Source organism: Hyla sarda, chromosome 7, assembly GCF_029499605.1.
Source record: "Hyla sarda isolate aHylSar1 chromosome 7, aHylSar1.hap1, whole genome shotgun sequence".
In the NCBI taxonomy this organism is placed as follows: Eukaryota; Metazoa; Chordata; class Amphibia; order Anura; family Hylidae; genus Hyla; species Hyla sarda.
Window position 1 is genome coordinate 28,486,389 of NC_079195.1, and position 27,553 is coordinate 28,513,941.

General features: G+C 44.4%; 1 protein-coding gene across 3 annotated transcripts in view; it reads right to left on the reverse strand.

Annotated features, from left to right (window-relative positions):
• Positions 1–7,763: 7,763 nt before the first annotated feature.
• LOC130281763 (centrosome-associated protein CEP250-like) overlaps positions 7,764–27,553 on the reverse strand; it is a 47,266-nt gene continuing 27,476 nt past the window's right edge. For all 3 annotated transcript variants that reach the window (XM_056529360.1, XM_056529358.1, XM_056529359.1), the window contains 8 exons: positions 26,490–26,632; positions 26,125–26,252; positions 25,907–26,040; positions 14,443–20,202; positions 12,170–12,319; positions 12,001–12,087; positions 10,390–10,443; positions 7,764–8,490 (listed from right to left, as the gene is read on the reverse strand). In XM_056529360.1, the coding sequence (XP_056385335.1) occupies positions 8,272–8,490; positions 10,390–10,443; positions 12,001–12,087; positions 12,170–12,319; positions 14,443–20,202; positions 25,907–26,040; positions 26,125–26,252; positions 26,490–26,632 (6,675 nt within the window). In that variant the 3' untranslated portion in view covers positions 7,764–8,271. The remainder of the gene's footprint in view (positions 8,491–10,389; positions 10,444–12,000; positions 12,088–12,169; positions 12,320–14,442; positions 20,203–25,906; positions 26,041–26,124; positions 26,253–26,489; positions 26,633–27,553) is intronic.

The following is a 27,553-nucleotide window of genomic DNA, read 5'->3' on the forward strand; positions in this document are numbered from 1 at the left end:
TTCTAAACTGGGCGGTTCCCGAGACATCGTGTCATCAGAGAGCACTTAGACAGAAAAGAACAACCTAAACTTCAGAAGCTCATAAGTACTGAAAGGATTAAGATTTTTTAATAGAAGTCATTTACAAATCTGTTTAACTTTCTGGAACCAGTTGATATATATATATAAAAAAAAGTTTTTTTCCTGGATAACCCCTTTAATCCTTCCAGGACTTATCAGCTGCTGTATGCTCCACAGGAAGTTCTTTTCTTTTTTAATTTCCTTTCTGGGGTTATCCAGGAAAACCTTTTTTTTTTATACATCAACTGGTTCCAGAAAGTTAAACAGATTTGTAAATCACTTCTATTAAAAAATCTTAATCCTTTCAGTACTTATGAGCTTCTGAAGTTAAGGTTGTTCTTTTCTGTCTAAGTAATATCTGATGACACGTGTCTCGGGAAACACCCAGTTTAGAAGCAAATTCCCACAGCAAACCTCTTCTAAACTGGGCGGTTCCCGAGACACGTGTCATCAGAGAGGATTTAGACAGAAAAGAACAACCTAAACTTCAGAAGCTCATAAGTACTGAAAGGATTAATATTTTTTAATAGAAGTCATTTACAAATCTGTTTAACTTTCTGGAGCCAGTTGATATATATAAAAAAAAGTTTTTTCCTGGATAACCCCTTTAATCCTTCCAGGACTTATCAGCTGCTGTATGCTCCACAGGAAGTTCATTTCTTTTTGAATTTCCTTTCTGTCTGACCACAGTGCTCTCTGCTGCCACCTCTGTCCATGTCAGGAACTGTAGTAATGGTGAGGAGTGGAGGAAAATAACGGACTTGCAACGCAATCCACTTAGACAGCAATTGAAAGTAAGATTCTTCTTTATTACAGTCAAACGACAACGCATTTCGAGGCTACCCTGCCTCTTCGTCAGGTAGACAGGCTTGTATCGGAACTGTAGTAGTATGGGGTGGGCTCACTTTTTCTCTATACAAATAACCCGAGCAGGCCAAACAAACACCCACACCTAGGGTGTCAAAGTATTTTTCAAAAAGTAGCAAGATTTTGGCGCTCAAGGGTAGTGGAAATCGAGGTCAAATAAAATGTGAGGTACAAATTTATTTATTTATTCCACTAAAAATAAATATAATACTATAGTGGGACTATGTAAAGAAATATAGAATAAAATATAAAATCTTAAAGGGGTATTCCATGAAAAAACTTTTTTTTTTATATATCAACTGGCTCCAGAAAGTTAAACAGATTTGTAAATTACTTCTATTAAAAAATCTTAATCCTTTCAATAATTGTCAACTGCTGAAGTTGAGTTGTTGTTTTCTGTCTGGCAACAGTGTGCAGTTCCCGAGACAAGCAGAGATGTCAGCATAGAGGTTTGCTAGGGGGATTTGCTTCTAAACTGGGCGGTTCCCGAGTCACGTGTCATCAGAGAGCACTTAGACAGAAAAAAACAGCTCAACTTCAGCAGCTCATAAGTACTGAAAGGATTAAGATTTTTAATAGAAGTAATTTACAAATCTGTTTAACTTTCTGGATGCAAATGTATTAAAAACTCTTCAAAGTTAGATAATGTAGTCACTGGGCCCCTGTGACTCACCTCCAGTATCTACAGATAAAATACCAATATATAATAAATAAAAAATATATAATATTATACCAATATATAATAAATAATATATATTATATATTGGTACTTAAAGGGGTATTCCAGGAAAAAACATTTTTTTATATATATCAACTGGCTTCAGAAAGTTAAACAGATTTGTAAATTACTTCTATTAAAAAATCTTAATCCTTTCAGTACTTATGAGCTTCTGAAGTTAAAGGGGTAGTCCAGTGGTGAAAAATGTATCCCCTATCCTAAGGATAGGGGATAAGTTTGAGATCGCGGGGGGTCCGACCGCTGGGGCCCCCCGCGATCTCTCTGTACGGGGCCCCGGCTCTCCGCCGAGATAGCGGGTGTCGACCCCCGCACGAGGCGGCGGCCGACACGCCCCCTCAATACATCTCAATGGCAGAGCCGGAGATTGCCGAAGGCAGCGCTTCGGCTCTGCCATAGAGTTGTATTGAGGGGGCGTGTCGGCCGCCGCTTCGTGCGGAGGTCGACACGCCCCCTTCCCGCGGGCTGTCGGGGCTCCGTACAGGAGATCGCGGGGGGCCCCAGGGGTCGGACCCCCCGCGATCTGCAACTTATCCCCTATCCTTAAGATAGGGGATAAGTTGTAAACCACTGAGTCACCACTGGACTACTCCTTTAAGGTTGTTTTATTCTGTCTAAATCCTCTCTTATGACATGAGTCTCGGGAAACACCCAGTTTAGAAGAGGTTTGCTATGGGGATTTGCTTCTAAACTGGGCGTTTCCCGAGACACGTGTCATCAGAGAGGATTTAGACAGAAAAGAACAACCTTAACTTCAGAAGCTCATAAGTACTGAAAGGATTAAGATTTTTTAATAAAAGTAATTTACAAATCTGTTTAACTTTCTGGAGCCAGTTGATATATATAAAAAAGTTTTTCCCTGGAATACCCCTTTAATTAAAGGGGTACTCCAGTGGAAAACTTTTTTTTTTTTTTTTTTATGAACTGTGCCAGAAAGTTAAACAGATTTGTAAATTACTTCTATTAAAAAATCTTAATCCTTTTAGTACTTATTAGCAGCTGTATGCTACAGAGGAAATTCTTTGCTTTTTGAATTTCTTTTTTGTCTTGTCCACAGTGCTCTCTCTGCTGACACCTCTGTCCATATCAGGAACTGTCCAGAGCAGCATAGGTTTGCTATGGGGATTTTCTCCTGCTCTGGACAGTTTCTGATACAGGCATCAGGTGTCAGCAGAGAGCACTGTGGACAGGACAAAAAAGAAATTAAAAAAATAAAGATTTTCCTCTGTAGCAAACAGCTGCTAAAAAGTACTGGAAGGATTAAGATTTTTTAATAGAAGTCATTTACAAATCTGTTTACAAATCTTTCTGGCACCAGTTCATTTAAAAAAACAGTTTTCCACCAGAGTACCCCTTTAAGTTTTATTATTGTATATTTAATCTGTAGATACTGGAAGTGGGTCACAAGGGCTCTGTGACTACATTATCTAGCTTTGAAGAGTTTTTATTAATAAATTAGCATTTAAAGGGGTATTCCGCCCCTAGACATCTTATCCCCTATCCAAAGGATAGGGGATAAGATGTCAGATCGCCGCGGTGCCGCTGCTGGGGACCCCGGGGATCCCCGCTGCGGCACCGCGCTATCATTACAGCACAGAGCAAGTTCGCTCTGCACGTAATGATGGGCGGTACAGGGGCCGGAGCATCGTTACGTCACGGCTCCGCCCCTCGTGATGTCACCACCCGCCCCTTTCAATGCAAGTCTATGGGAGGGGGCGTGGCGGTCGTCACACCCCCTCCCATAGACTTGTATTGAAAGGGGGCGGACCGTGATGTCATGAGGGGCGGCGCCATAACGTCACGCTGCTCCGTCCCCCGTATCGCCCGTCATTACGCACAGAGCGAACTCACTCTGTGCAGTAATGATAGCGGGGTGCCACAGCGGAGATCCCGGGGGTCCCCAACAGCGGGACCGCGGCGATCTGACATCTTATCCCCTATCCTTTGGATAGGGGATAAGATGTCTAGGGGCGGAGTACCCCTTTAAGATTTTATATCTTATTCTATATTTCTTTACATAGTCCCACTATAGTATTATATTTATTTTTAGAGGAATAAATTAATACCTCACATATTTGATCTGGCCTCTATTTCCACTACCCTTGAGCGCCAAAATCTTGCTACTTCATGTCATGAACTATAGATAGGTTAGCTATGGGAAAGCACTGTGGTCAGGCAGAAAGGAAATTCAAAAAGAAAAGAACTTCCTGTGGAGCATACTGCATCCGATAAGTACTGGAAGGATTAAAGGGGTACTCCTCCAGAAAAAAAAAAAAATTATCAACTGGTGCCAGAAAGTTAAACAGATTTGTAAACTACTTAAAAATCTTAATCCTTCCTGTACTTATCAGCTGTTGTATGCTCCACAGGAAGTTATTTTATTTTTGAATTTCCTTTCTGTCTGACCACAGTGCTCTCTGCTGACACCTCTGTCCATGTCAGGAACTGTCCAGAGTAGGAGCAAATCCCCATAGCAAACCTATCCTGCTCCGGACAGTTCCTAAAATGGACAGAGGTGTCAGCAGAGAGCACTGTGGTCAGACAGAAAGGAAATTCAAAAAGAAAAGAACTTCCTGATTCAATAAAACGTATTTAAAAAAAAAAAGAACTTCCTGTGAAGCACACAACAGCTGATAAGTACAGGAAGGATTAAGATTTTTTTAATGGAAGTAATTTACAAATCTGTTTAACTTTCTGGCACCATTTGATTAAAAAAAAATATTAATGTTTTCCCGGGGAGTACCCCTTTAAGATTTTCAAATAGAAGTAATTTATAAATCTGTTTAACTTTCTGGCAGAAGTTGATTTAAAAGAAAATGTTTTCCAGCGGAGTACCCCTTTAATGTACCATACGGCTTCACTGCTTCACTCGTGAATGCAATAATTCCAAGTAGGAAAGTATATTAGAGAATTTCTATATACAGTGCTCCCTCAACTTACAATGGCCTCAACATACTAGAGTTTCAACATACAATGATCTTTTCTGGACCATTGTAAGTTGAAACCAGACTCAACATACAATGTACGGACAGTTTAGATCTGCATAACCTGTCAATGGCTGGACGATCTGACCAATCAGAATGGACATTCACTGGTAAAACACCTGTATTACTGAAGCGTATGCACTGACTGGTGTCTGGTAGCGCCCCCTACAGTACAGGGAGGTATTACATGTTCTGTACACTTTACCTGTATTACTGAAGCGTATGCACTGACTGGTGTCTGGTAGCGCCACCTACAGTACAGGGAGGTATTACATGTTCTGTACACTTTACCTGTATTACTGAAGCGTATGCACTGACTGGTGTCTGGTAGCGCCTCCTACAGTACAGGGGGGTATTACATGTTCTGTACACTTTACCTGTATTACTGAAGCGTATGCACTGACTGACTAGTGTCTGATAGCGCCCCCTACAGTACAGGGAGGTATTACATGTTCTGTACTCTTTACCTGTACCAGAGTTAGCTGCTCCTTTGGACACCAGATGAGGTTGGCTCCATGTTCCTTTTTTAGGACATTGTGTACTGTACAGGACCCTGAAGAAGCTCCCGTCCTCTACATAGACCAGTGTTTCCCAACTAGGGTGCCTCCAGCTGTTGCAAAACTACAACTCCCAGCATGCCCGGACAGCCGAAGGCTGTCCGGGCATGCTGGGAGTTGTAGTTTTGCAACAGCTGGAGGCACCCTAGTTTGGAAACACTGAAATAGACAGTGATTACAGCTCCCAGCAGATCTTTATTACTTTTATATATAAGGATTTGCTTTATCTATATTAGTTATCTACTTATTTTTCTTTAATCCTCACTTTTTCCTATTTTTGGATGACATTTTGGTGCCTTTAGAACCAATTACCAGGTTTCCATAGAGTTCTGGTCTCAACATACAATGGTTTCAACATACAATGGTCATCCTGGAACCAATTAATATTGTAACTTGAGGGAGCACTGTATAAGCATTTCTCTAATATACAATGTAGGTTCATTTCTTCTTAAAAAAAAAAATTTTTAACAAACAAAATGACTAATATAAAAAATATTGCCCTGTTATAAATATTGCTTAGAATATAAATCCTAGGGCAAAAGTTGCACCTCTACCCCTGCAGTGTATCCATCTGGTGTGGGCTCCATCGGACCACAAAAATTGACAAAAATATTTGTCTAGACAATCTTCCCGTCATACCAACAGTGGACTTATGCAACAAACTGAGCTTACAAGGAATTAAAGGGGCACTCCGGTGAAAAACTTTTTTTTTTTTTTTTTTTTTTTTAATTCAACTGGTGCCAGAAAGTTAAACAGATTTGTAAATTACTTATATTAAAAAATCTTAATCCTTCCTGTACTTATTAGCTGCTGAATACTACAGCGGAAATTCTTTTCTTTTTGAAACACAGAGCTCTCTGCTGACATCACGACCACAGTGCTCTCTGCTGACATCATGAGCACAGTGCTCTCTGCTGACATCTCTGTCCATTTTAGGAACTGTCCAGAACAGCATATGTTTGCTATGGGGATTTCCTTTTACTCTGGGCAGTTCCTAAAATGGACAGAGATGTCAGCAGAGAGCACTGTGGTCATGATGTCAGCAGACAGTTCTGTGTTTCAAATGGAAGAGAATTTCCACTGTAGTATTCAGCAGCTAATAAGTACAGGAAGGATTAGGATTTTTTAATAGAAGTAATTTAAAAATCTGTTTAACTTTCTGGCACCAGTTGATTAAAAAAAAAAAAGTTTTTCACCGGAGTACCCCTTTAATATAAGATAACATATACATAGGTGCATCCAAGATCAAAAGTTCGGGGTGCTCCACTAGCAGTTCTGAACCTGTGAGACCCATAAAGAACTGACACTACAATCAGACTGGCAAAATAATATAATGTTACCACATATTGACCCTAATCATTAAAGGGGTACTCCCCTGGAAAAAAAAAAAATTCTAAATCAACTGGTGCCAGAAAGTTTACACAGATTTGTAAATTACTTCTATTTAAAAATCTTAACCCTTCCAGTATTATCAACTGCTGTATGTTCCACAGGAAGTTCTCTTCTTTTTGAGTTTCTTTTCTGTCTGATCACAGTGCTCTCTGCTGACACCTCTGTCCATTTTAGGAACTGTCCGGAGCAGGATAGGTTTGCTATGGGGATTTGCTTCTACTATGGACAGTCCCTAAAATGGACAGAGGTGTCAGCAGAGAGCACTGTGGTCAGACAGAAAGGAAACTCAAAAAGAAAAGAACTTTCTGTGGAGCACATAGCAGCTGATAAGTACTGGAAGGATTAAGATTTTTTTTAAATAGAAGTAATTTACAAAACTGCAGCAGCTGATAAGTACTGGAAGGATTAAGATTTTTAAATAGAAGTCATTTACAAATCTTTGTAACTTTCTGGCACCAGTTGATTAAAAAATTAAATGTTTTCCAGTGGAGTACCCCTTTAAAGGGGTACTCCACTGCCCCTGCGTTTGGAACATTTAGTTCCGAATGCGGGCGCTGTAACATCACGACCACGCCCCCTCAATGCATGTCTATGGGAGGGGGCGTGACAGTCGCCACGCCCCCTCCAATAGACTTGCATTGAGGGGGCGTGGCCATGACGTCAAGACCCCCGCAGCCCGCGCCCAGTGTTCTAAACAAAATATTCTGAATGCTGGGGCACATATTGACCCTAATCATTAAAGGGGTACTCCACTGCCCCAGCGTTTGGGAAATTTTGTTCCGAACGTTGGGTGCGAGCTGCTGGGGTCGTGACATCACGGCCTCGACCCCTCGTGACGTCAAACCACGCCCCCTCAATGCAAGTCTATGGGAGGGGGAAGCCACCATGCTCCCTCCCATAGACTTGTATTGAGGGGGCGTGGCCACGATGTCAAGACCCCCACAGTCCGCACCCAGGGGTAGAATCAGATCCCTTGATAATACCTTAGTGTGTGCGGGACTAAAAACTTTAAAGGGGTACTCCACTGCCCCATCGTTTGGAACATTTTGTTCCGAATGCGGGCGCTGTGATGTCATGGCCACGCCCTCCTCAATGCAAGTCTATGGGAGGGGGCGTGGCAGTCGCCACGCCCCCTCCCATAGACTTGCATTGAGGGAGCGTGGCCATGACATCAAGACCCCCGTAGTGTTCTAAACAAAATGTTCCCAACGCTGGGGCAGTGGAGTACCCCTTTAAGCACAGTTCAAGTATGGTCAACGTAATTCAAGTGTAGTCAACGACAGTCTGGAGTTATAGTCTTGTGAATTCTCGTAATCACCTTTGGACCTTTTTCCACATCTATTAACACAAATACCGCTCCAACTCATCCTATGCGCTTCAACTCAAAACGCGCAATCTCTTCTGTGCAACAACAACCAATAACCTGTCGCAATCACACCCTATAAGTGAATTCTGGAACAGCCAACACACAAATACAGACATAATGATTGCAAACCGGTCATGCAAAATGGCCACCGATCAGGCGCGGCACTTCCGTTCAGACCGCCGCACTGCTCGTGCACTGGACTTCAGGTAGCGGGGGTGAACCCATTTCACAGGACGGATTTGCCGTTTCCTCACTGTGTCAATGACCCAACCTTTTCCTCCAAGAAAGCGAGACCTGTATGTTTGACATTTAGGTTGTCGTAAGGCCAAGACTGCGGTTTAAGGTGTCATCTAGGCGGATGGTCTCCCTCTCTAGTACCTGAGGCGTGGTGTCAGAGGTCACTGCAGCCAGTGAGCGAGTCAGATTGTATCTAAGGTTAATAAGGTCATCCGAGGTGCGGGAACATTTCTGTATGTAACGGGAGCGGTGTCCACGTTCTGTCTCCAGCTGTGACTTTAAAAAGTAGATCTGTGGGAGGAGACAGGAGATCACTGAATCTGTTAATTCTCCCACAACGCCTGTATCCTAATATTCTACATACTCCATGCTGCCTTGTATCTCACCTTTTTTTATAGATACTCCAACCCTCTTCTACTATATAATTTCTTAATATACACTACTCAAAAAAATAAAGGGGACCCTTAAACAACACAATGTAACTCCAAGTCAATGACACTTCTGTGAGATCACACTGTCCACTCAGGAAGAACACTGATTGACAATCAATTTCACATGCTGTTGGGCAAATGGAACAGACAACAAGTTGAAATTATAGACAATTAGCAAGACACCCCCCAATAAAGGAGTGGTTCTGCAGGTGGTGGCCACAGACCACTTTTCAGTTCCTATGCTTCCTGGCTGATGTTTTGGTCACTTTTGAATGCTGGCGGTGCTTTCACTCTAGTGGTAGCATGAGATGAGTCTACAACCCACACAAGTGGCTCAGGTAGTGCAGCTCATCCAGGATGGCACATCAATGCGAGCTGTGGCAAGAAAGTTTGCTGTGTCCGTCAGCGTAGTGTCCAGAGCATGGAGGCGCTACCAGGAGACAGGCCAGTACATCAGGAGATGTGGAGGAAGCCGAAGGAGGGCAACAACCCAGCAGCAGGACCGCTACCTCTGCCTTTGTGCAAGAAGGAGCACTGCCAGAGCCCTGCAAAATGACCTCCAGCAGGCCAAGAATGTGCATGTGTCCACTCAATCGGTTAGAAACAGACTCCATGAGGGTGGTATGAGGGCCTGACGTCCACAGGTGGGGGTTGTGCTTACAGCCCAACACCATGCAGGACATTTGGCATTTGCCAGAGAACACCAAGATTGGCAAATTTGCCACTGGTGCCCTGTGCTCTTCACTGATGAAAGCAGGTTAACACTGAGCACGTGTGACAGATGTGACAGAGTCTGGAGACGCTGTGGAGAACATTCTGCTGCCTGCAATATCCTCCAGCATGACCGGTTTGGCGGTGGGTCAGTAATGGTGTGGGGTGCATTTCTTTGGGGGGGCCGCACAGCCCTCCATGTTCTTGCCAGAGGTAGCCTGACTGCCATTAGGTACCGAGATGAGATCCTCAGACCCTTGTGAGACCATATGCTGGTGCAGTTGGCCCTGGGTTCCTCCTAATGCAAGACAATGCTAGACCTCATGTGGCTGGAGTGTGTCAGCAGTTCCTGCAAGAGGAAGGCATTGATGAAATGGACTGGCCCGCCTGTTCCCCAGACCTGAATCCGATTGAGCACATCTGGGACACCATGTCTCGCTCCATCCACCAACGCCACGTTGCACCACAGACTGTCCAGGAGTTGGCGCCCCCTCATCAGGAGCATGCCCAGGCATTGTAGGGAGGTCATACAGGCACATGGAGGCCACACACACTACTGAGCCTCATTTTGACTTGTTTCAAAGACATTACCTCAAAGTTGGATCAGCCTGTAGTGTGGTTTTCCACTTTGGTTTTGAGTGTGACTCCATATCCAGAACTCCATGGGTTGATAAATTTGATTTCCATTGATAATTTTTGTGTGATTTTGTTGTCAGCACATTAAACTATGTAAAGACGAAAGTATTTCATACGATTAGTTCATTCATTCAGATCTAGGATGTGTTCTAAGTGTTCCCTTTAGTTTTTTGGGCAGTGTATGAATAACCTATTCATAGGGTATGGTCAGACCCCATTGCGGTACCTGCACCACACACTATCATTAATTCCTGTTTCTTTGGAAATCAGCCTTAACAATCTGATGTTGTAAAACACTATAGAAACAATGAGCATACTCTTGTACACTATACAATTGACTATATAATTTCATATTGTATGTGCATAGAACACTATACATCATAAGATCTAGTAGGCCAATAGTGTCACGTACCTGTTGTTGTAGCTCTGTTACACTTAGCTGAGATGTAGAAGAGTCAACGGTATCCTAGAGGTAGTGAGAGAGAAAAAGAGAAATTGCAGTCTACTTAAAGGAGAACTGTAGTGCATTATAACTTTTCCCTCATCCGAATGATAGGAGATAAGATATATATTGCGGGGGGTCCGAAAGCTGGGGACCCCCGCAATCTCCTATACGGGGCCACGGCAGTCTGCAGGAAGTGCTGTGTTGTCCCCTGCAGGAAGCCGAGGCAGGCACGGGATACATGGAGGGGGCGTGTCGGCCGCCGCGTCATGAGGGGACGGCATGCCCCCTTCCAGCATACTGCTGCAGGGACCCCCGTGATCTAAAACTAAACCCCTATCCTTCGGATAGGGGATAAGTTATATTGCACTACAGTTTGCTTTTAACTACTCCTTTGGATACAGCAACATGTTGAGACTAAGGGAGCTAGAATACAACATTGTTCTATATGCCAATGATAATAGGTGTAATAACACCATCATAGAAAGCCATTAAAGGGGTACTCCTCCCCTAGACATCTTTTCCCCTATCCAAAGGAAAGGATCGTGAAGTCACGATCTTCAGGTCCCTGCATCGCTCTTTGCACCAGATGACAGGTGGTGCTGCAGGGGAGATCCCAGCAGCGGGACCACCGCGATCAGACTTCTTATCTCCTATCCTTTGGATAAGATGTCTAGGGGCAGAGTACTCCAGCGCAAAACATCTTATCCCCTATCAAAAGGATAGGGGATAAGATGTTAGATCGTGGGGATCACGCCACTGGGGACCCCCGAGATCACCGGCGCGGCACCCCGGTCATCCGTGCACGGCGCAATCTCCGCTCCATGCCAGATGACTGGCGACTACAGCTGCCACGCCTCCTCCATTCAGGTCTATGAGAGGAGGCATTACGGCATGCTCCCTCCCATAGACATGAATGGAGGGGACGTGGCATGACGTCACGAACACGCTCCATGCTCCTGTGTTCCGGACACCGCTGCTGCCGGCCCGGAGATTGCAGGGGTCCCCAGCAGCGGGATCCCCACATCTAGCATCTTATGTTAGATGTGAAATGTTTTTCACCAGAGTACCCCTTTAATCTTATGTAGTAATCGGACTTATCTTAAAGAAAAACTGTCACATGTTCACTCCCGCACCAACCACAGGTACTGACGGATAGTGCGGGGGACGCTGATTCATATGATCCCTACCTTGCCCAGATCTGTCCGGACATTCGCCCGCAATCTTAGTTTTTCTATTTACGCAAATGTGGCTGTAACTGGCACGGGCAGGTTTTCAGGAGCTTAGTGCCACTGTGATATCAGCGCCTCCCACTTATGAATATTCATCCCCCCTCCCTCAGGCTCTCCCTCTCCGCGCCGCTCCTAACTGGTCATTACTGCGCAGGTACCACTTCCTCCCATTTGCATATATAGAAAAACTAAGAATGCGGGCGAACGGCCGGACGGATCAGGGCAAGGTAGGGATCACATGAATCAGCGTCCCCCGCACTATTCGTCAGTACCTGTGGTTAGTGCGGGACTGAACATGTGACAGTTTTCCTTTAAGACTATCTGACTTGTTACCCTACAAAATACCGACCTCTTGTGTTCTGTCTATTGATTGCTCCAATGCGGAGACATTGAGCTTCCGGAGTTCTCTACGCAGGTTCCTTCGCTCACTTTCCACCTGTGTAAGAACACAAAAATGAATGTAAGAAATCTTTGGCCTAGTTCGTCATCCACAACTTCTGCACGCAGTGGCCTCTTACTTCTTGTAATGTCTCACTCAGACGTAGGGTTTGGTTTTCCAATAAAGATTTGTCATTTTCCAACCTTGCGACAGCTTCCTGTAGGACCTTCAGCCTCCTCTGCAGAGAGTCACCGTTCTTTGTGCCTGTGATTTCTGCAGTTGAGGGATCCTGTTTAGGAGAACAATAAATGCATGTTAAATCCAGATTACGTCTACTACACTCATTGACGTTAAACTTGATCTGGTCAAAGCATATAGAGAAACGTTTTACACGCTGTATAAATTTTACCATTGTGGATCCATAATAGAAATCCAAGGCAAACCCCTGGGTTTCAGCTGTGGATTTTCACTTTGGATGCTATGGTTTTGGATGTGGTTTAAAGGGGTTATCCAGGAATAGAAAAACACTGCTAATTTCTTTAAAAAACAGCTCCACGTCTGTCCCCAGGTTGGGTGTGGTTTTACAACTTTGCTCCATTTACTTCAATGGAACTGAGCTGCAGAACCACACCCAACCTGGAGACAGACAGGGAGCAGTTTTTAATAGAAAGTAGCTCTGTTTTCCTATTCCTGGATAACCCCTTTAGGCTTAGTGGGGCCAATTCTCATCCTGGCTCTCTGAGATGGTTTACACATGAAAACCACATCTGCGATTAACGTTTTTTGTTTTGCATTAAATATGTGTACGTGCCACTCCAAAACTTGTTTGAAAATTTAAAAGGGTACTTTGCCCCTAGATATCCCCCTGGATAGGGGATAAGATGCATAGACCTGCATTGAGGGGGCATGGCCGTGATGTCACGAGCCTCCGGCGCTGCACCCGATGCTCTAAATGAACACAGAGTGCAGGAGTTAAGATGTCTGGGGGCAGAGTACCACTTTAAGCCCTATCGACTCACTACAGTAGCTTTATAAGAAGAAGCTGTCTTAGCAGAGGATATCAGTGGCTGTCCACCATATTTGCTCCACTAAACCAGTTGACCACAGGAATCTACTTGCACGAACCTGTATTCTGCTTAAGAGTTGATACACACCCTACTGGTGAAGGGCTGCAGAGTAGAAGTAGGAAAATCCAACATAACTTTAAAGGAATTATAGGTTTTCTGATGTTTCTGACCATGTTTTTTATTTTAAATAATTTCATTCTAAACATTACGGAAAATGATCATAATATTTTGACTTCTCTAATAATCCTGATCTGCCGGCACAAACTTCCATTCCATGGCAGTTTCCTAAGATGCAAGACACATTCTACCAGCTTGCATTGCATTGGAATCCCCTCCACCTCTTTACACCACCTTGATCCTTCCAATTCTATTTCTCCCATGGCAACAAGTGATTAGGCATGTGTGGAGCAAACTGAGGGTGTTTGCACCATGCATGCTCAGTGTTTATCCGTGCTGATCCGCCACCCAGGCACATGACATCAGTAATGACGCTCTGTACACTGAACGGGTAGGATTGGATTTCTACAAGTCACGAACAGGATGTCAGTAGAAGATGGAAATTCTGTTGACATGGCGTGAATGCCAGGAGATTGGGCCATCGGTACAGTTTTAAAAAGTAAGTATACTACAAAGTGAATTGCTTTTTCTGGTACTGGTCAGTGGGCTATACATAATAGGTCCCAGAAAATGCTTTCATGGGCCCCATTTATCCCTTTCATTACCACAATCTATAGTGAACATGATGTTATCATGTGGTGGGGGTTTTCTCCACGATGATAGGGCCACTGGACTTCTCAGTAACACATTCAGTGCTGGGGATACTCTCTTTCTGGAAAACTTCAGCCTGTATCAACAATGTCACAGAAGATAGTGTTGACAGCAACCAAGAATTTTAAGTTAAAAGTTAATGCTATTCGTCCATAATCCATACAGTGATTTTATGGCCCAACGCTGAGCACTTCTTTGCTCTTCTACTAGATAACTTCTGCACAGAATAGAACTGACAGAAGAAAACAGCTGGACCTACACACATTATTATTACTGACACTAGTAAGGAAAATTGTCACAGATAGTACATTAGCTTAAAGGGGTCGGACAACATGTGTACCCTATTCTGAAGCAATATATCTAAATACTTTGTGCTTACTACCTTGGGGCCTGTGCTCACTTTGGATTTGGCTCTAATTTTTGCAGAATCCATGATGGATCTTTTATGTTCTCATTGAAGGATCTCTCCTGATCCCCTCCACGGATTATGAGGTTTACAACTGACATCTTGGAGAGGCATCTTGGAAAGAATAAATAACTACATGACAGGTCATCTCTGTTGTCTACCCCATCTTACTTTTTTAAGTCTCTTTTCAGATTCAGGAAATTTCTGCTTTATGGTAATCTCTTCAGCCTCCATTCGCCTCAGTGCAATTTCTGCTTTCTTCAACTTCTGTTTAAGATCGACTTCCCTCTTCTTAGCTTCATCTCTCTCTTGAAGAAGTGCTTTCATTTCTATTAACATCTCCTGCATTTTTGTCTCTTCCTTTAAATAGTTGACCTCCAGAAACATAGGTTCCTCATATTGCTCTTCTGGCATCGCTCTAATTCCGGTCATATTTAGGTCTTCTATGGACTTTTGCTCTTTCATCTCTGATTTGACGTGTGTAAATTTTGGTAAATTATCTTCCAGATCTCTCCTTTCTTCTGCATCTGTCTTGTCAGCTATACATTTAGCTTCATCTTCTTGCACATGTAAATGTGAAGCATTACGCTTAGTTTCCACTAAAACCTTGTATTTTGTCTCCAGACCATGTCTAAAAAATGTTATGTCTTCTTCATTGTCTCTGGTTTTCTTCATTACGCCTTGGTCTTCACCCATCATGGCTTGTCTAAGTTCTCCGATCTTCATATTCAAAACATTCTTCTCAATAGCCATCTTGTCTATTTCTTTCTCCTTCTCTTCTGTAGTCTGAACAAGTTCTAGAATTTTGTTGTTTAGGAAAATTTTCTCTTCTTCATGTACCTTGTTTACTTGTTCCTTATCTACCAAATCCAGTCTCAGCTGTTTTATCTGTTCCCTTAGACGTGTCGTCTCCCCTGCCATCCCTTCTGCCTTTTCCTCCTTCTCTGACAGAGCTTTTGAAAGGTCGACTATTTTATTTTGCATGGCCATCTTTTCTTCCACATGTGATCTTTTCTCATATATTTCCTTCTTTTCTTTCTCCTCCAGAGCCTGTCCAACTTGTTCTATCTTTTCTTGTAAGGATTCCATATTTCCCAACACCACTTCTACTTCCCTTTCTTTAACTCCTAAAGCTCGAGTAAGATCTGCCACTTTTTCCCGTAATGTTTCTTTTTCCGATTCATTCTGTATTTCCTTCTCTCCAATCACTTGTTCCTTATAAGTCAGTGCGTTCCTAAGTTCCCAGACTTTATTTCTCAGAGATGCCAGCTCTGTTTTTAGAACATCAGCTTCTCTTTCTTTCACCTTTAACTTTTGTGAAAGGTCTTCTACTCTCTGGCTCACAATTGTTTTCTGTTCTTCAACATTTGCCTTGTGAACTGCTTCTTTTGTTTTCAGGACTAGACTAAGTTCTTCTATCTTGTCACTATAAGAGTTCATCTCCATCTTGCGCCTATCTGTTTCATTCTCCTTCTCAACCAAAGACTGGGACAGGGCCCTTATTCTTTCTGTCATAACTTTCTTCTCTTCATTGTTTTGCATTCTTTCCTCCTCGATCTCTTTCTCCATATTTACCAAGGTTTGCCTAGCTTGTTCTAGCCTGTCTCTTAAGTGTTTACTTTCTAACGTTGTCTCGGCAGCCTCTTGCTTCTTCTCTATTAACACTTCAGACAGTTCTTTTACTATTTGCTTCAAAGATGTCTTCTCTTCTTCACTCACCCTAGTTTCCTCCTGAATGTTATCGTCCTTCTTTAATATGACTTCCCTTAGCTCCTCTATCTTCTTTTTAAGGTTTGTCACCTCAAGTTTTGCAATCTCAGATTCCTGCTCTTTCTCGACTTGCGCCTTCAAAACATCCCTCAACCTTTGCTGTAGAGTCCTCTCTTCATCACCTTTTCTTTTCTCAGATATTCGGTCTTGCTCCTTATCTTCAAGCATATGCGTAAGTTCTTTTATTGTTTCTTTCATACAATTAACCTCCTCTACTTCCCTTTCTTTTTGTGTTAGTGATAAAGAAAGATCTGTCACGTTTTTCCTCAGATTTTTCCTCTCTTCCTCATGTTGCTGTTCTTTATCTTTATATTCTTGTTCCTTTTCATGCAGATGTTTCCTCAGTTCTTCTATTTTCTCTTTAAAAAGCTTCATCTGCATCTCCTTACCATCAATGTCTCTGCTCTTTTCTATTATAGATTGGGTAAGTTCTATACATCTCTGTATTTCAGATTCCTTATCTTCTAGAGTCTGTCTTTCTCTTTTGTCCATTTCTTTTTCTTTCTCTACCAACTGATCTTCAAGTTCTTTTATTTTACTTTTCAACAATTTAATCTCTGTACCTGCAAAATTTGCATCTTGGCCTCTCTCTACTAAACTTTGGGAAAGTACTGTAACTTTTTGACTTAGAACTTTATTTTCCCGTTCACTCCTTGCTATCTCCTCTTTCAGCTCATGTTCTTGACGTATTAAATCCTGTCTAAGTTCTGCCATCTTGTCTCCGAGATATATAGTTTTTAACTCTTTATTATCTACCTCCCTTTCCTTTTCTGTTAAAGCTTGAGAAAGTTCTGATATTCTCTTGCTCTGAGACTTTTTCTCTAGCTCAATGAATCTTTCCTTCTTTTGTATTACTTGCTCCTTTTCCATCACGATTTGCCTAAATTCTCCAATCTTATCTTTCAGAAATTTAATTTCAACTTCCTTCTCTCCTATCTCTATCTTCTTCTCAGAAAGATCACGGGATAGCTGAGATACAGTCTGTCTCATCGAAGACTTCTCTTCTTCATTCCTTAGCTCCTCATTCCTTATTCCATCTTCATTTTTTATGAGCACTTCCTCTAGTTCTTTTATTTTCTCCCTCATGGATTTTATCTTTTGTTCTGAATCCTCTAATTTACGTTCTTTTTCTATAAGACTTTGAGAAAGTTTCGCTATTCTTTCTTTCAAACTGCTTTTCTCTATCAGTGCTTCTTCAAATTGTTGTTCCCTATCTTTCAAAGCTTTACTAAGTAATGTTAGTCTATCAGTTAAAGCTTTATCGTCTTCTTGATCCAGAGACATTTCTCCTATGACAGCCTGAGAAAGTTTCGCCACCCATCTTTTTAGTTCCTTTCTTTCCTCTTCTCCTTCTGCATTTTCAATAGCTTTATCCACCAAATCTTGACTCATTTTGTCCATTCTAACTTTCAAAGATTTCAAGTGCCCTTCTCTCTCCTCATCCTGGACCTCTCGGTCAGCAAGTGCTTGAGACAGTTCTGAAATGTGCTGTTTTAGAGTCAGTATCTCTGTATCACTTTTGATTTTGGCGTATTCTGCCTTGCTTTGTGTCTCTATCAGAAAATGTTGGACTTGTTCCAGTTCTATCTTTAGTGTTTGTATTTTGTCCATATTATCTTGTTCTCCAATGTCTTTTTCTTTTAGGACATGCAACAAATCTTTGACTCTAATATCCAAGTCGGTGTTAATCCTGTTTAACTGCATTCTCTCTCTCTCAGCTTCAGCCTCTTTCTCTAACAAAGTCTGGGAAAGATCTTGTAACTTTTCTCTAAAAGACTTGTTGTCAATTTCCCTTTGTTCCTCAACCAATTGTCTCTCATTCAAGACCTCAGAAAGTTTCCTCTCAAGATCTTGATTCTCTTTCTGAAGTCTCCTCATTTCTTCTAATTCTTTCTTATTGTCTTTTAAGGACAATGAAAGTGTCTCTAGTCTTGTAGTTAGAGTTTCCCGCTCTCTCTCATACTTCTTCTCCAAAACATCAATCTCTAGTTCTTTTTCCTGTAAGGCCTGGGAATACTCAATCACTTTTTCTCTCAGAAGTCCTTCCTCCATTTGTGCTTGCTTCTCCATTGATTCCTTCTGAGACGCTATTTGTTCCATTCTGACTACTACCGCAGATTTGTCATGCTGACACCTTTGCAACTTTTCTTCCAAATTCATAATCTCTCTCTTCTGCTGTTCTTCAGTCAGTCTATGAAACTCATTTTCTTGCTGGCTTGCTCTCAGAGTTTGTTCTAGTTCCACAAAAGCGTCATCTCTTCCTTTCAAAGTTTTGGTGCGAAACTCTAAATCATTACAGATCCTATCTTTTTCTTTCTGAACATTTAACATGGTCTCCTTTAACATTTTTATTTCACGTTCTCTTTCTTTAATCCCTTCAGTCTGAGACTGCAACAAGCTAGATAACTTCTCCTCTTCTTCTATATGCATTTGAATAGTCTCTTTAAATGTTGCTACATTTTCCTCACACTCTCTGTAATTCGCAGCCAGCTGGTCTTTCTGAAGTCTCCTCATTTCTTCTAATTCTTTCTTATTGTCTTTTAAGGACAATGAAAGTGTCTCTAGTCTTGTAGTTAGAGTTGCCCGCTCTCTCTCATACTTCTTCTCCAAAACATCAATCTCTAGTTCTTTTTCCTGTAAGGCCTGAGAATACTCAATCACTTTTTCTCTCAGAAGTCCTTCCTCCATTTGTGCTTGCTTCTCCATTGATTCCTTCTGAGACGCTATTTGTTCCATTCTGACTACTACCAAAGATTTGTCATGCTGACACCTTTGCAACTTTTCTTCCAAATTCATAATCTCTCTCTTCTGCTGTTCTACGGTCAGTCTATGAAACTCATTTTCTTGCTGGCTCGCTCTCAGAGTTTGTTCTAGTTCCACAAAAGCGTCATCTCTTCCTTTCAAAGTTTTGGTGCGAAACTCTAAATCATTACAGATCCTATCTTTTTCTTTCTGAACATTTAACATGGTCTCCTTTAACATTTTTATTTCACGTTCTCTTTCTTTAATCCCTTCAGTCTGAGACTGCAACAAGCTAGATAACTTCTCCTCTTCTTCTATATGCGTTTGAATAGTCTCTTTTAATGTTGCTACATTTTCCTCACACTCTCTGTAATTCGCAGCCAGCTGGTCTTTCTTTATCTCAATCTCCACAATTCTACATCGTAAAGATTCAACCAGAGAGTCTCTCTCTCTTAGCATGATGGTTTGATGGGTTACTTCTTCAAGTGCGCTCTCCCTCTCGGCCTGCTGGTCCTTTAGACTATCTGTCAACGTCTCTAACTCTTCTTTCAGCTCTGCTATATTTTGCAACAATGCATTGACCTTGGTTTCTCGGTCTTCTTGACACTGTCTGAGTTGATCCCTTAGAGCTGACCGTATCTGCTCAGCCTCAGTAGTCATATTAGACAACTGCTCAAAGTAGGACTCCTTCTCTTCTCGAAGGACATTCAACTTTTTATTCAACATATCAATTTCTTGCTCCTTCTCTTCTATAACCAGATGACTGTGGTGTTCTGCGTTCAGTGCAAGCTCTTTCTGTACCTCACACTCTTTAAGACGCCTAGCTAAGATTGTCATTTGCTTCTCGGTCTCCTCGAAACTTTGGATCTGTTGCTGTAACTCAGCGACCACTGACTCTTTATCGTGTTGAAGCTGCGCAATGTTCTCTCTATAAGTCTTTATTTCGCGTTCTCGTTCTTGTATGGTCAACTGAAGTTCAGCTGCTGAGGTTAAAGCAGTCTCCTTCTCTCCATTGCACTCCTGAATGTTCTCTCGGAGTTCTGTAATCTGCCTCTCTATCTCTTCTAGGTTATCTTCTTGAGTTGACAGTGCAGCGAGAGCTCTCTCTTTTTCTTCTTGACATTCTATCAAAGTCTGTTTAATGAACTCCATTTCACGATCCTGTTCGAGTTTCAAAAGGGCCTGGCGTTCTAAGTTTTCCAAAGTTGCTTCTTTCTCGGAGAGACACTTTTTAAAGTTGTCCCTGAGCTCAGAAACTTCTTTTTCCAGTTGCTTCTGTAAGTTGGTTACATTTTCCAGCTCAGTCTGTACTGTCACAGTATTCTGCTTCACTCTTTCCAGTGCCTCTATCCGCTCTTCAGCGACCTGTTTCAGACTCTTTTCTTGCTCCATGCGGTCTCTCAGGGCGTTTAACACTTCCTGAAAGGGATTGAAGTACAGTATCATTAAATGCTCACACAACCATATAACTGCAGCTTACTAAGTATCCATCATTTATATACACATTCAATAGCTGTTGGCCAAATGAATATTCTTTTTGTTCTACTTATAGATGCACAAGCTTGGTTAAGCTGACCATGCACATGTTTTAAATAGGGAGAGATAAATAGGCTGCTGCCAGACTCCTCTGGTAGTGGCCTCTCTCTCTTGAAAAGAATAAGGAACCGTTGTTGAAATTCGACTGTCCAATTCTTCTTTTCTGCCTCCAGCTGTTGCGAACCTACAACTCCCAGCATGCATTGACAGCCTTTGGATGGTGTAGCCTTGCAACAGTTGGATGCACACTTGTTGAGAAACACTGTCTGAATATAAACTGTTGGAGGAAAGTCAGCACATGAGTACAGCACTCGTGTATCTTCGGCTCTTCCATAGAGATGCATGGAGGGGGCTTTTCGACCGTCACACCATGCATGAGGAAAACTGGGGCGCTGTACAGGAGATGGCGGGGGGGAGGGGTCCTGCGATCAGATACTTATCTCCTATCCTGTGGATAAAGGATAAGTTTTCAAAACCAGAGTACCCCTTTAACCATGATATGGCCCAGAGAGCATTATTATTCTGTTCTGTTATTATCAACCTGGGATCGCTTAAAGAGGTAGTCCACTATCTAAAAACGTATCCACAGGAAAGGGGCTTAGTGTCTGAATGCTGAGACCCCCCACGATCTCCTGCCCGGAACCCCGGCTCTCTGCATGAATGCACTGTGTCGACCACGGTACAAAGCTGTGGCCAACACGCCCCCTTCCATGCATCCCTATGGGAGAGCTGGAAATTTACAAACGAATCTCCGTCTCTCCCATAGAGATGCATGGAGGTGACGTTTCAGCCATCGCTTCGAGCAGTGATCAACACGCCTCCATTCATGAGGAGAGCAGGGCACCATTCGTGAGATCGAGGGGGGTCCCAGTGGTCAGACTCTCCTCACGATCAGATACTTATCCCAATCCTGCATATCAGGGATAAGTTTTTGGATACTCATTTAAATGGGCACTGTCATGAAACATGATTTTTAATATTTCATTCCTTATGCCAAATACATAACTTTTGTAATTGGCTTCCACTTAAAAAAAAGTAGGTTTTTTATGCTTAGATTTTTTATGCTTCTCAGAGGATCCATTGGGGGACACAGAGACTATGGGTATATCTTGCTGAGACTAGGAGGCTGACTCTAGGCATACAAAAAGAAGTCGGCCCGTCCTGGAAGGATATACCCGCCTACTGACTCTGAGCTAATCAGTTTAGTCCCAAAGCAGTACATCCTAGCGGAGGAAGGCTTACGAGCCTGCAGCATGGTGCGAATCACCTCGGAAGAAAACCCCCAAGACCTCACAACCGCCACGCCGTCAAATGCAGCGACAGTAAATTGGGGTGGCAGAGAGGATCCTGGAAGAGCAGATCGGGGTGAACCAGAAAATACAGAGGCACGTCGGCGACCAGCCGAATTACGTCGCCATACCACGAGCATCTGGGCCCGTCTGGGGCCACCAGAATGGCGGGAACGCCTTCCGCCTTGAGTTTCCTCAGAACCCTGGGAAGGAGAGGCAGAGGGGGAAAGAGGTAGGGAAGACTGAAGGACGACCATGGAATTATGAGCGCGTCCACCGCCAGAGCCAAAGGGTGATGTGACTTTGCTACAAAGCAGGGAACCTGTCTGTTGTGGAGAGACACGAAGAGATCCACATCCGGGGACCCCCAAAGAGCGCAGATCTGTGCGTACGCCTCCGGATGGAGAGACCACTCCCCTAGATCCGCAGAGGAGCAGCTGAGAAAGTCCGCTTCCCAATTCTCCACGCACGGAATGTGAATTGCGGAGAGAGCAGGCACTCGAGTCTCGGCCCAGAGCAGAATCTTGGAGACCTCCATCGCTGAACGGCTGCATGTACTGCCCTGGCGATTGATGTAAGTCACCGCCGTGGCGTTGTCCGATTGGACTCGAACGGGACGACCCTGAAGGAGGATCTCCCAATGGAGAAGGCAAATAAAAATGGCAAAAATCTCAAGAAGATTAATGGGGAGGCGAGCCTCCTGAAAGGACCAGCGACCCTGGACTGTCAGATCCCGAAACACACCTCCCCAACCTAGGAGACTTTCCTCAGTCATGATGACCTGCCAGTGGAGGAGAAGAAACGACTGCCCCTGGAGAAGGAGGGGAGAGTGGAGCCACCAAGCCGGCAATCCAGAGTGGACGGCAACATGTCCCACCAGGCCAAGATGGCCAGCTGGAGAGGGCGACAGTGGAACTGGGCGAAAGGAACCGCCCCTATAGCCGCCACCATCCAGCCCAGCACCTCCATTCAGAAGCGAATCGGAACAGGAGAGGGGTGCCGTAGTTGACGGACACCCTCCGACAGGGAGCGCTGCTTGTCCTGCGGAAGACGAACACGGGCAGCCGCCGTGTCAAAAAGGAGACCCAGAAAGACAAGGGACTGAGTGGGAGAAAGGCGGGACTTTTCCCGGTTGATCACCCAACCGAAGGCGGACAGAGTCTGCACAGTGAAATGAAAGCTCTCCAAGTTTTGTGACCGGTACGGAGCTTTGATCAAAAGATGGTCCAGGTAAGGGAGAATCGAGATCCTCCAATCCCGAAGAATGGCAATCACTGCCGCCATGACTTTGGTGAAAATCCTGGGAGCCGTCGCCAGGCCAAAGGGAAGAGCCACGAACTAGAAGTGACCCGCCGGAACAGCAAAGCGGAGGAAACACTGATGGATTGAAAAAATGGGAATGTGCAGATAGGCATCCCGGGTATTTACTGAGGAAAGAAACTCCCCTTGATCCATGGACGCGACCGCCGAGCGGAGGGACTCCATGCGAAAGTGGCGAAGCCGGAAGTGGCTGTTGAGTTCCAGAATGGGGCGAGCAGAGCCCCCTTTCTTGGGGACTACAAACAGATTTGAGTAGAACCCAGGAAAATGCTCCCCTGGAGGAACTGGAACAATCACCCCCTGAGCAAGGAGGGTACTCAAAACAACCTGAAAGGCAGCCGCCAAAGAAGGGTAACGAGGAGGACAGGATCAGAAGAACCGATCCCGGGGGAAAGAAGCAAATTCTATCCGGTAACCATTGGAAAATGACGTCCCGAACCCAGGAATTCTGAACCTGCACTAGCCAAATGTTCCGGAAAAGAGACAGATTTCCTCCCACCCGAGAAGAGGATACGGGTGGGGGCGTCCCTTCAGGAAGAGGAAGGCTTACGGTTACCGGACTTGGCTGAGGAACCGCCAGCACGGTTGTCTTGCCTCCAGGAAGGACATGCTTTGAAAGAACGGGCTTTGCGTGCTTGGGAGGGCGCCTGCTTGGAAGAACAAGTCGATTCAAAGGACCGAAAGGGCCGAAAGGAAGCAGTCTTCCAACAGGGGTTGGAACGGCTGGGTTTGTTCTGTGGCAGCAGAGAGCTTTTACCTCCAATAGCTTCGGATATGATCTCATCCAGCCAAAAAGCCGAGAACCTGAGAAGGGCAAGTCAGTGTGAGATTTCTTCGAAGCAGCATCTGCATGCCTTCAGCCACATGGATCAACGAATCTCAACCAAGTTACCTGAGGCAAAGGCCGTACATCATGCGGACTCCAAAGCAGCCGAACAGAGGAAATCCCCGGCCTGAGAGAGTTGACGAGCGAGATCTGCCAAGTCCTCTCGAGGTGCACCAGACAGGATGCCTTGGTGCAGCTGAGAAGCCAAAAGGAGTCGGCCTTGGATACCCAGGCAGAAGCGAAGGTAGGTAACAAGGACAAACCTGCCGCTTCAAAGGCAAACTTTGCCAAGTTCTCTATCTTCTTGTCTGCCAGATCCTTAAAGGGGGGGGGGGCAGATAACGCGCATTACAGGGGGGCATCCTGGGAAGCAAGTACAGAAGGGATGGAGAGCGTGGTAGAGCAGGTGGATTCAGGGGAACCACGGGCAATTTGGTCTTGCAGTCCACACAATAGTAGGTGACTAGGGCTGCGGCCGCCTGTCTGGGAGGAGGTTCGGGTCTGGGGTCGAACATAGGTGCTAGTAAACAGGGAGACAGCAAATAAAATGGAGCAATCTCACCCAGGTCCTGTGTCCCGCAGCTGCAGCTGAGAAGCAGGCTGAGCTGTCCTGAGACCGGAGCTGAAGAGGCAGGCAGCTGAAGACAGATGGTGCGAGCTGCACAGACCCAGGAAGTGACCTCCACACCAGGATGGACCCCATTGGAGGAGAATGGGGAGGAGTACCGCAAATGACCCCCCCCCCCCCCCCAAAGAAGACTACAGGCCAACAGCAGGAGGAGGGCAGGAACCCAGCTAGCGCGTCCGCATACAGTGAGTGGGCGAAGCTAAATTACAGATCAGGCCATGTCCTGAAGTAATTTTTCCCATGGACGTGGGCACTGCTCGCGATGCAAAAGTAAAGTGCGGCTGGCCACGCGATCGTATCCCTGCTGACAGGGACTGCAGTCGCGCGCTGAAGAAAGAAGAGTACAGGCTGCTGCGAGAAGTAAGCAGTGCCAGGGAGTGGGAAGGGGAGGGAAGCTGCCCCGCGATCCCCGACAGTGCTGATAGTGAATCACTATCACAAGCCCCAGAAATAAAGAAAAAGTCCCCCAAATGCCCAGAAAAAGATAGAGGGAATGAGGGGGGGGGGGGGGGGGGGTATTGGGGGGGTTGAGGAATATACTCACCCTGCATACAGCACATACTTACCTAAGATGTCTTCAGCCAGCTATGGTCACCTACATCATATCAGGCTGAGACAGCAGGTCGAGCAGGGAAGATAGGGGGACCTGGACCCAAGGTGCGACCCCAGGCGCTGGCCGTTGGCAGAAAGGGGTTAACGGTGCATACTCTATGCACCGTGCCCTTTAGCCGCATATGGGGAATAGGTAGCGCCATGCTCCTGAACCCCCACCTAAAAACCAGAAAAGAAAAGGAGAGACAAACCTAACTACAGGCCCTAGCTAGAAAATAAAAAAAGAAGACCAGGTCCGGAGAACTCCAGACCTGAGTCTGCCTCCTACTGACACTAAGCTAAAACTGATTAGCTCAGAGTCAGTAGGCGGGGTATATCCTGCCAGTAGGGGCCAACTTCTTTTTGTATGCCTAGTGTCAGCCTCCTAGTGGCAGCAAGATATACCCAAGGTCTCTGTGTCCCCCAATGGAGCTGACCGAGAAAACAATGTTTTATGTTAGTTTTTCTGCTGTATACTTCTGTCCACCAGGGGTCTCCCTTCTTGACCAAAACACATTCCGTCTGGTCAAAGTCTCAGATTTTGGTCTCCTGCTTGTAATGGCAGGAGACCAAACTCAGGAAGTGTTTCTCTGCACTGAGCTTGATTGACAGCTGCAAAGTGTCTTACTGAAAGCTACACAGACTGAAAGCTGCTGCACAGAGCCTGAGGTCTTCTATTCATCACAGCACTGCAATGATGTGAGGGTGGAAGACGTCCCCCAGCAGGCTTCAGTGATGTCATGCCTGCTGGCACTTTCTCCTGCTGGGAAATTGCACTATTCGAGCAAGAAGAATGGTATTATAAAGAGCTTTTTAAAGCTCTGAAATTATTTTTATGGGCAGGAGGGGTGTTAGGAGTAGTTAGCGAACATAGCCTGAATTAGTTTAGAAAAGTTTATTTGGTGACAGGTAGTCTTTAACTAGTATCCTTACCAAGTTCAACTCCAGCTGCACTCTCTGAACTCTTTCGGCCTCATTCTCCTCTTCCAAGTCAGACACCCTCTGAGAAAGAGCGAAACATCTCTTCTGCAAAGCGTCCTGCTCAGCATATAAGAGCGAAAGCTCATCTGTAATACATTCGCAAACATAACCCTAAGTATATGTCACCTCGCCAAACACTAAGTGACGGCATTTCTTACAATGTCTCTTACCCTGGACAGTTTTCTTGGACTGAGTGATCGTTTGGACTTCCAGTTCTAGTTGGCCGCATCTAATGTCCAGCTGAGATGACCGATCCTGAGATGTGAAGACTGAATTCTCCAGAGACTGTTTTATGCTCCTACAAAATAGAAACGAAGAAGATACAATGAGATCTACGAGTCACCAAGGAAAGAAATGCATGGGCGCATGATGCATCTTTGTTCTGCAAAACTACAACTCCCAGCATGCCCGGACAGCCAACGGCTGTCCGGACATGCTGGGAGTTGCAGTTTTGCAACAGCTGGAGGCACCCTGGTTGGGAAACACTGCTTTAGAGTTCCAATATACGCTAAAAAATCTTGTATCCTTGTCTTACTGAAGGTCCTTTAGCTTTTCTGTGAGTTCCAGACGCTCCCTCTCACTGATTTCAAGTTGTATGTTGAGTGTGGACCTCTCCCGACTCAAGGCTTCAGCGTCTTGCAATAACTTGTCCTGCTCTTTCTGCTGGTTTTCGCTTTCCTATATATATAAAAAAAAAAAAAGTCATGATTTGAGCTCATATCAGGGACAGGAAGAAGAGGTAAAGTTTCTGGAGGTTATTGTCATTGACCAAGCACAGATACAATAAAGGACAAGTCCCATGCCGATAAATACAGAAAAACGTATCCGCTATCCGCAGGATAGGGGATAAGTTTTAGATTGCCGGGGGTTCGAGCGCTGTAGCACCCTGCGATCGCCTGTACGAGACTCTTCCACAGAGTGGCACATCATGACACCCACCTGAAGCGGGGCCGCTACGTCACCTCCATATATCTATATGAGAGAGCCGAAGATAGCCGAACAATTATAAAAAGAAAAGAGGTGCGCTCCTGGTGTAATACTGCGGGATGAACAAGAAAGGTGTATGGATAAATTGCACCTTACCGTGTGGTGTTGTACTAAGAGTCCAACACCTGAGATGGCATATAGACTCGGTGACAGGTGGCAGCCTCGGTATCCGATTCCCGTAACTTCTCAGTCCGGTATAGAAAGTGTAAAAGAGCAAAAGGTGAGAGACTATCCGATGGCGCCTTCCTGAATGATTCAAAATTGCCGTGAGTTTAAACAAGGCAATTTTATTAGAAATAGTGCAACATAAAAGTTTCGAATCCGGACCGGATTCTTCGTCAGGCAGAATGATTCACAGAGAAAATGCGCCAAGATTTAAATGTCCAAGTCCCACAATTACCGCCGGGTCATAGGGCGAAAAAATGGGAGGAGAAACATTACCTCACATTACACAATCTATATACAAAATTCCATATACATCCAAACGTTAATAACAATAAGGTAAAAAACAAAGACTTGTGCAACAAAGACTTGTGCAACAAAAAACTATTAAAATGAACAAATTACGCTCCTATATCTTCACTCTGAAGTCGCGGCACTAGCCGCTTTTTG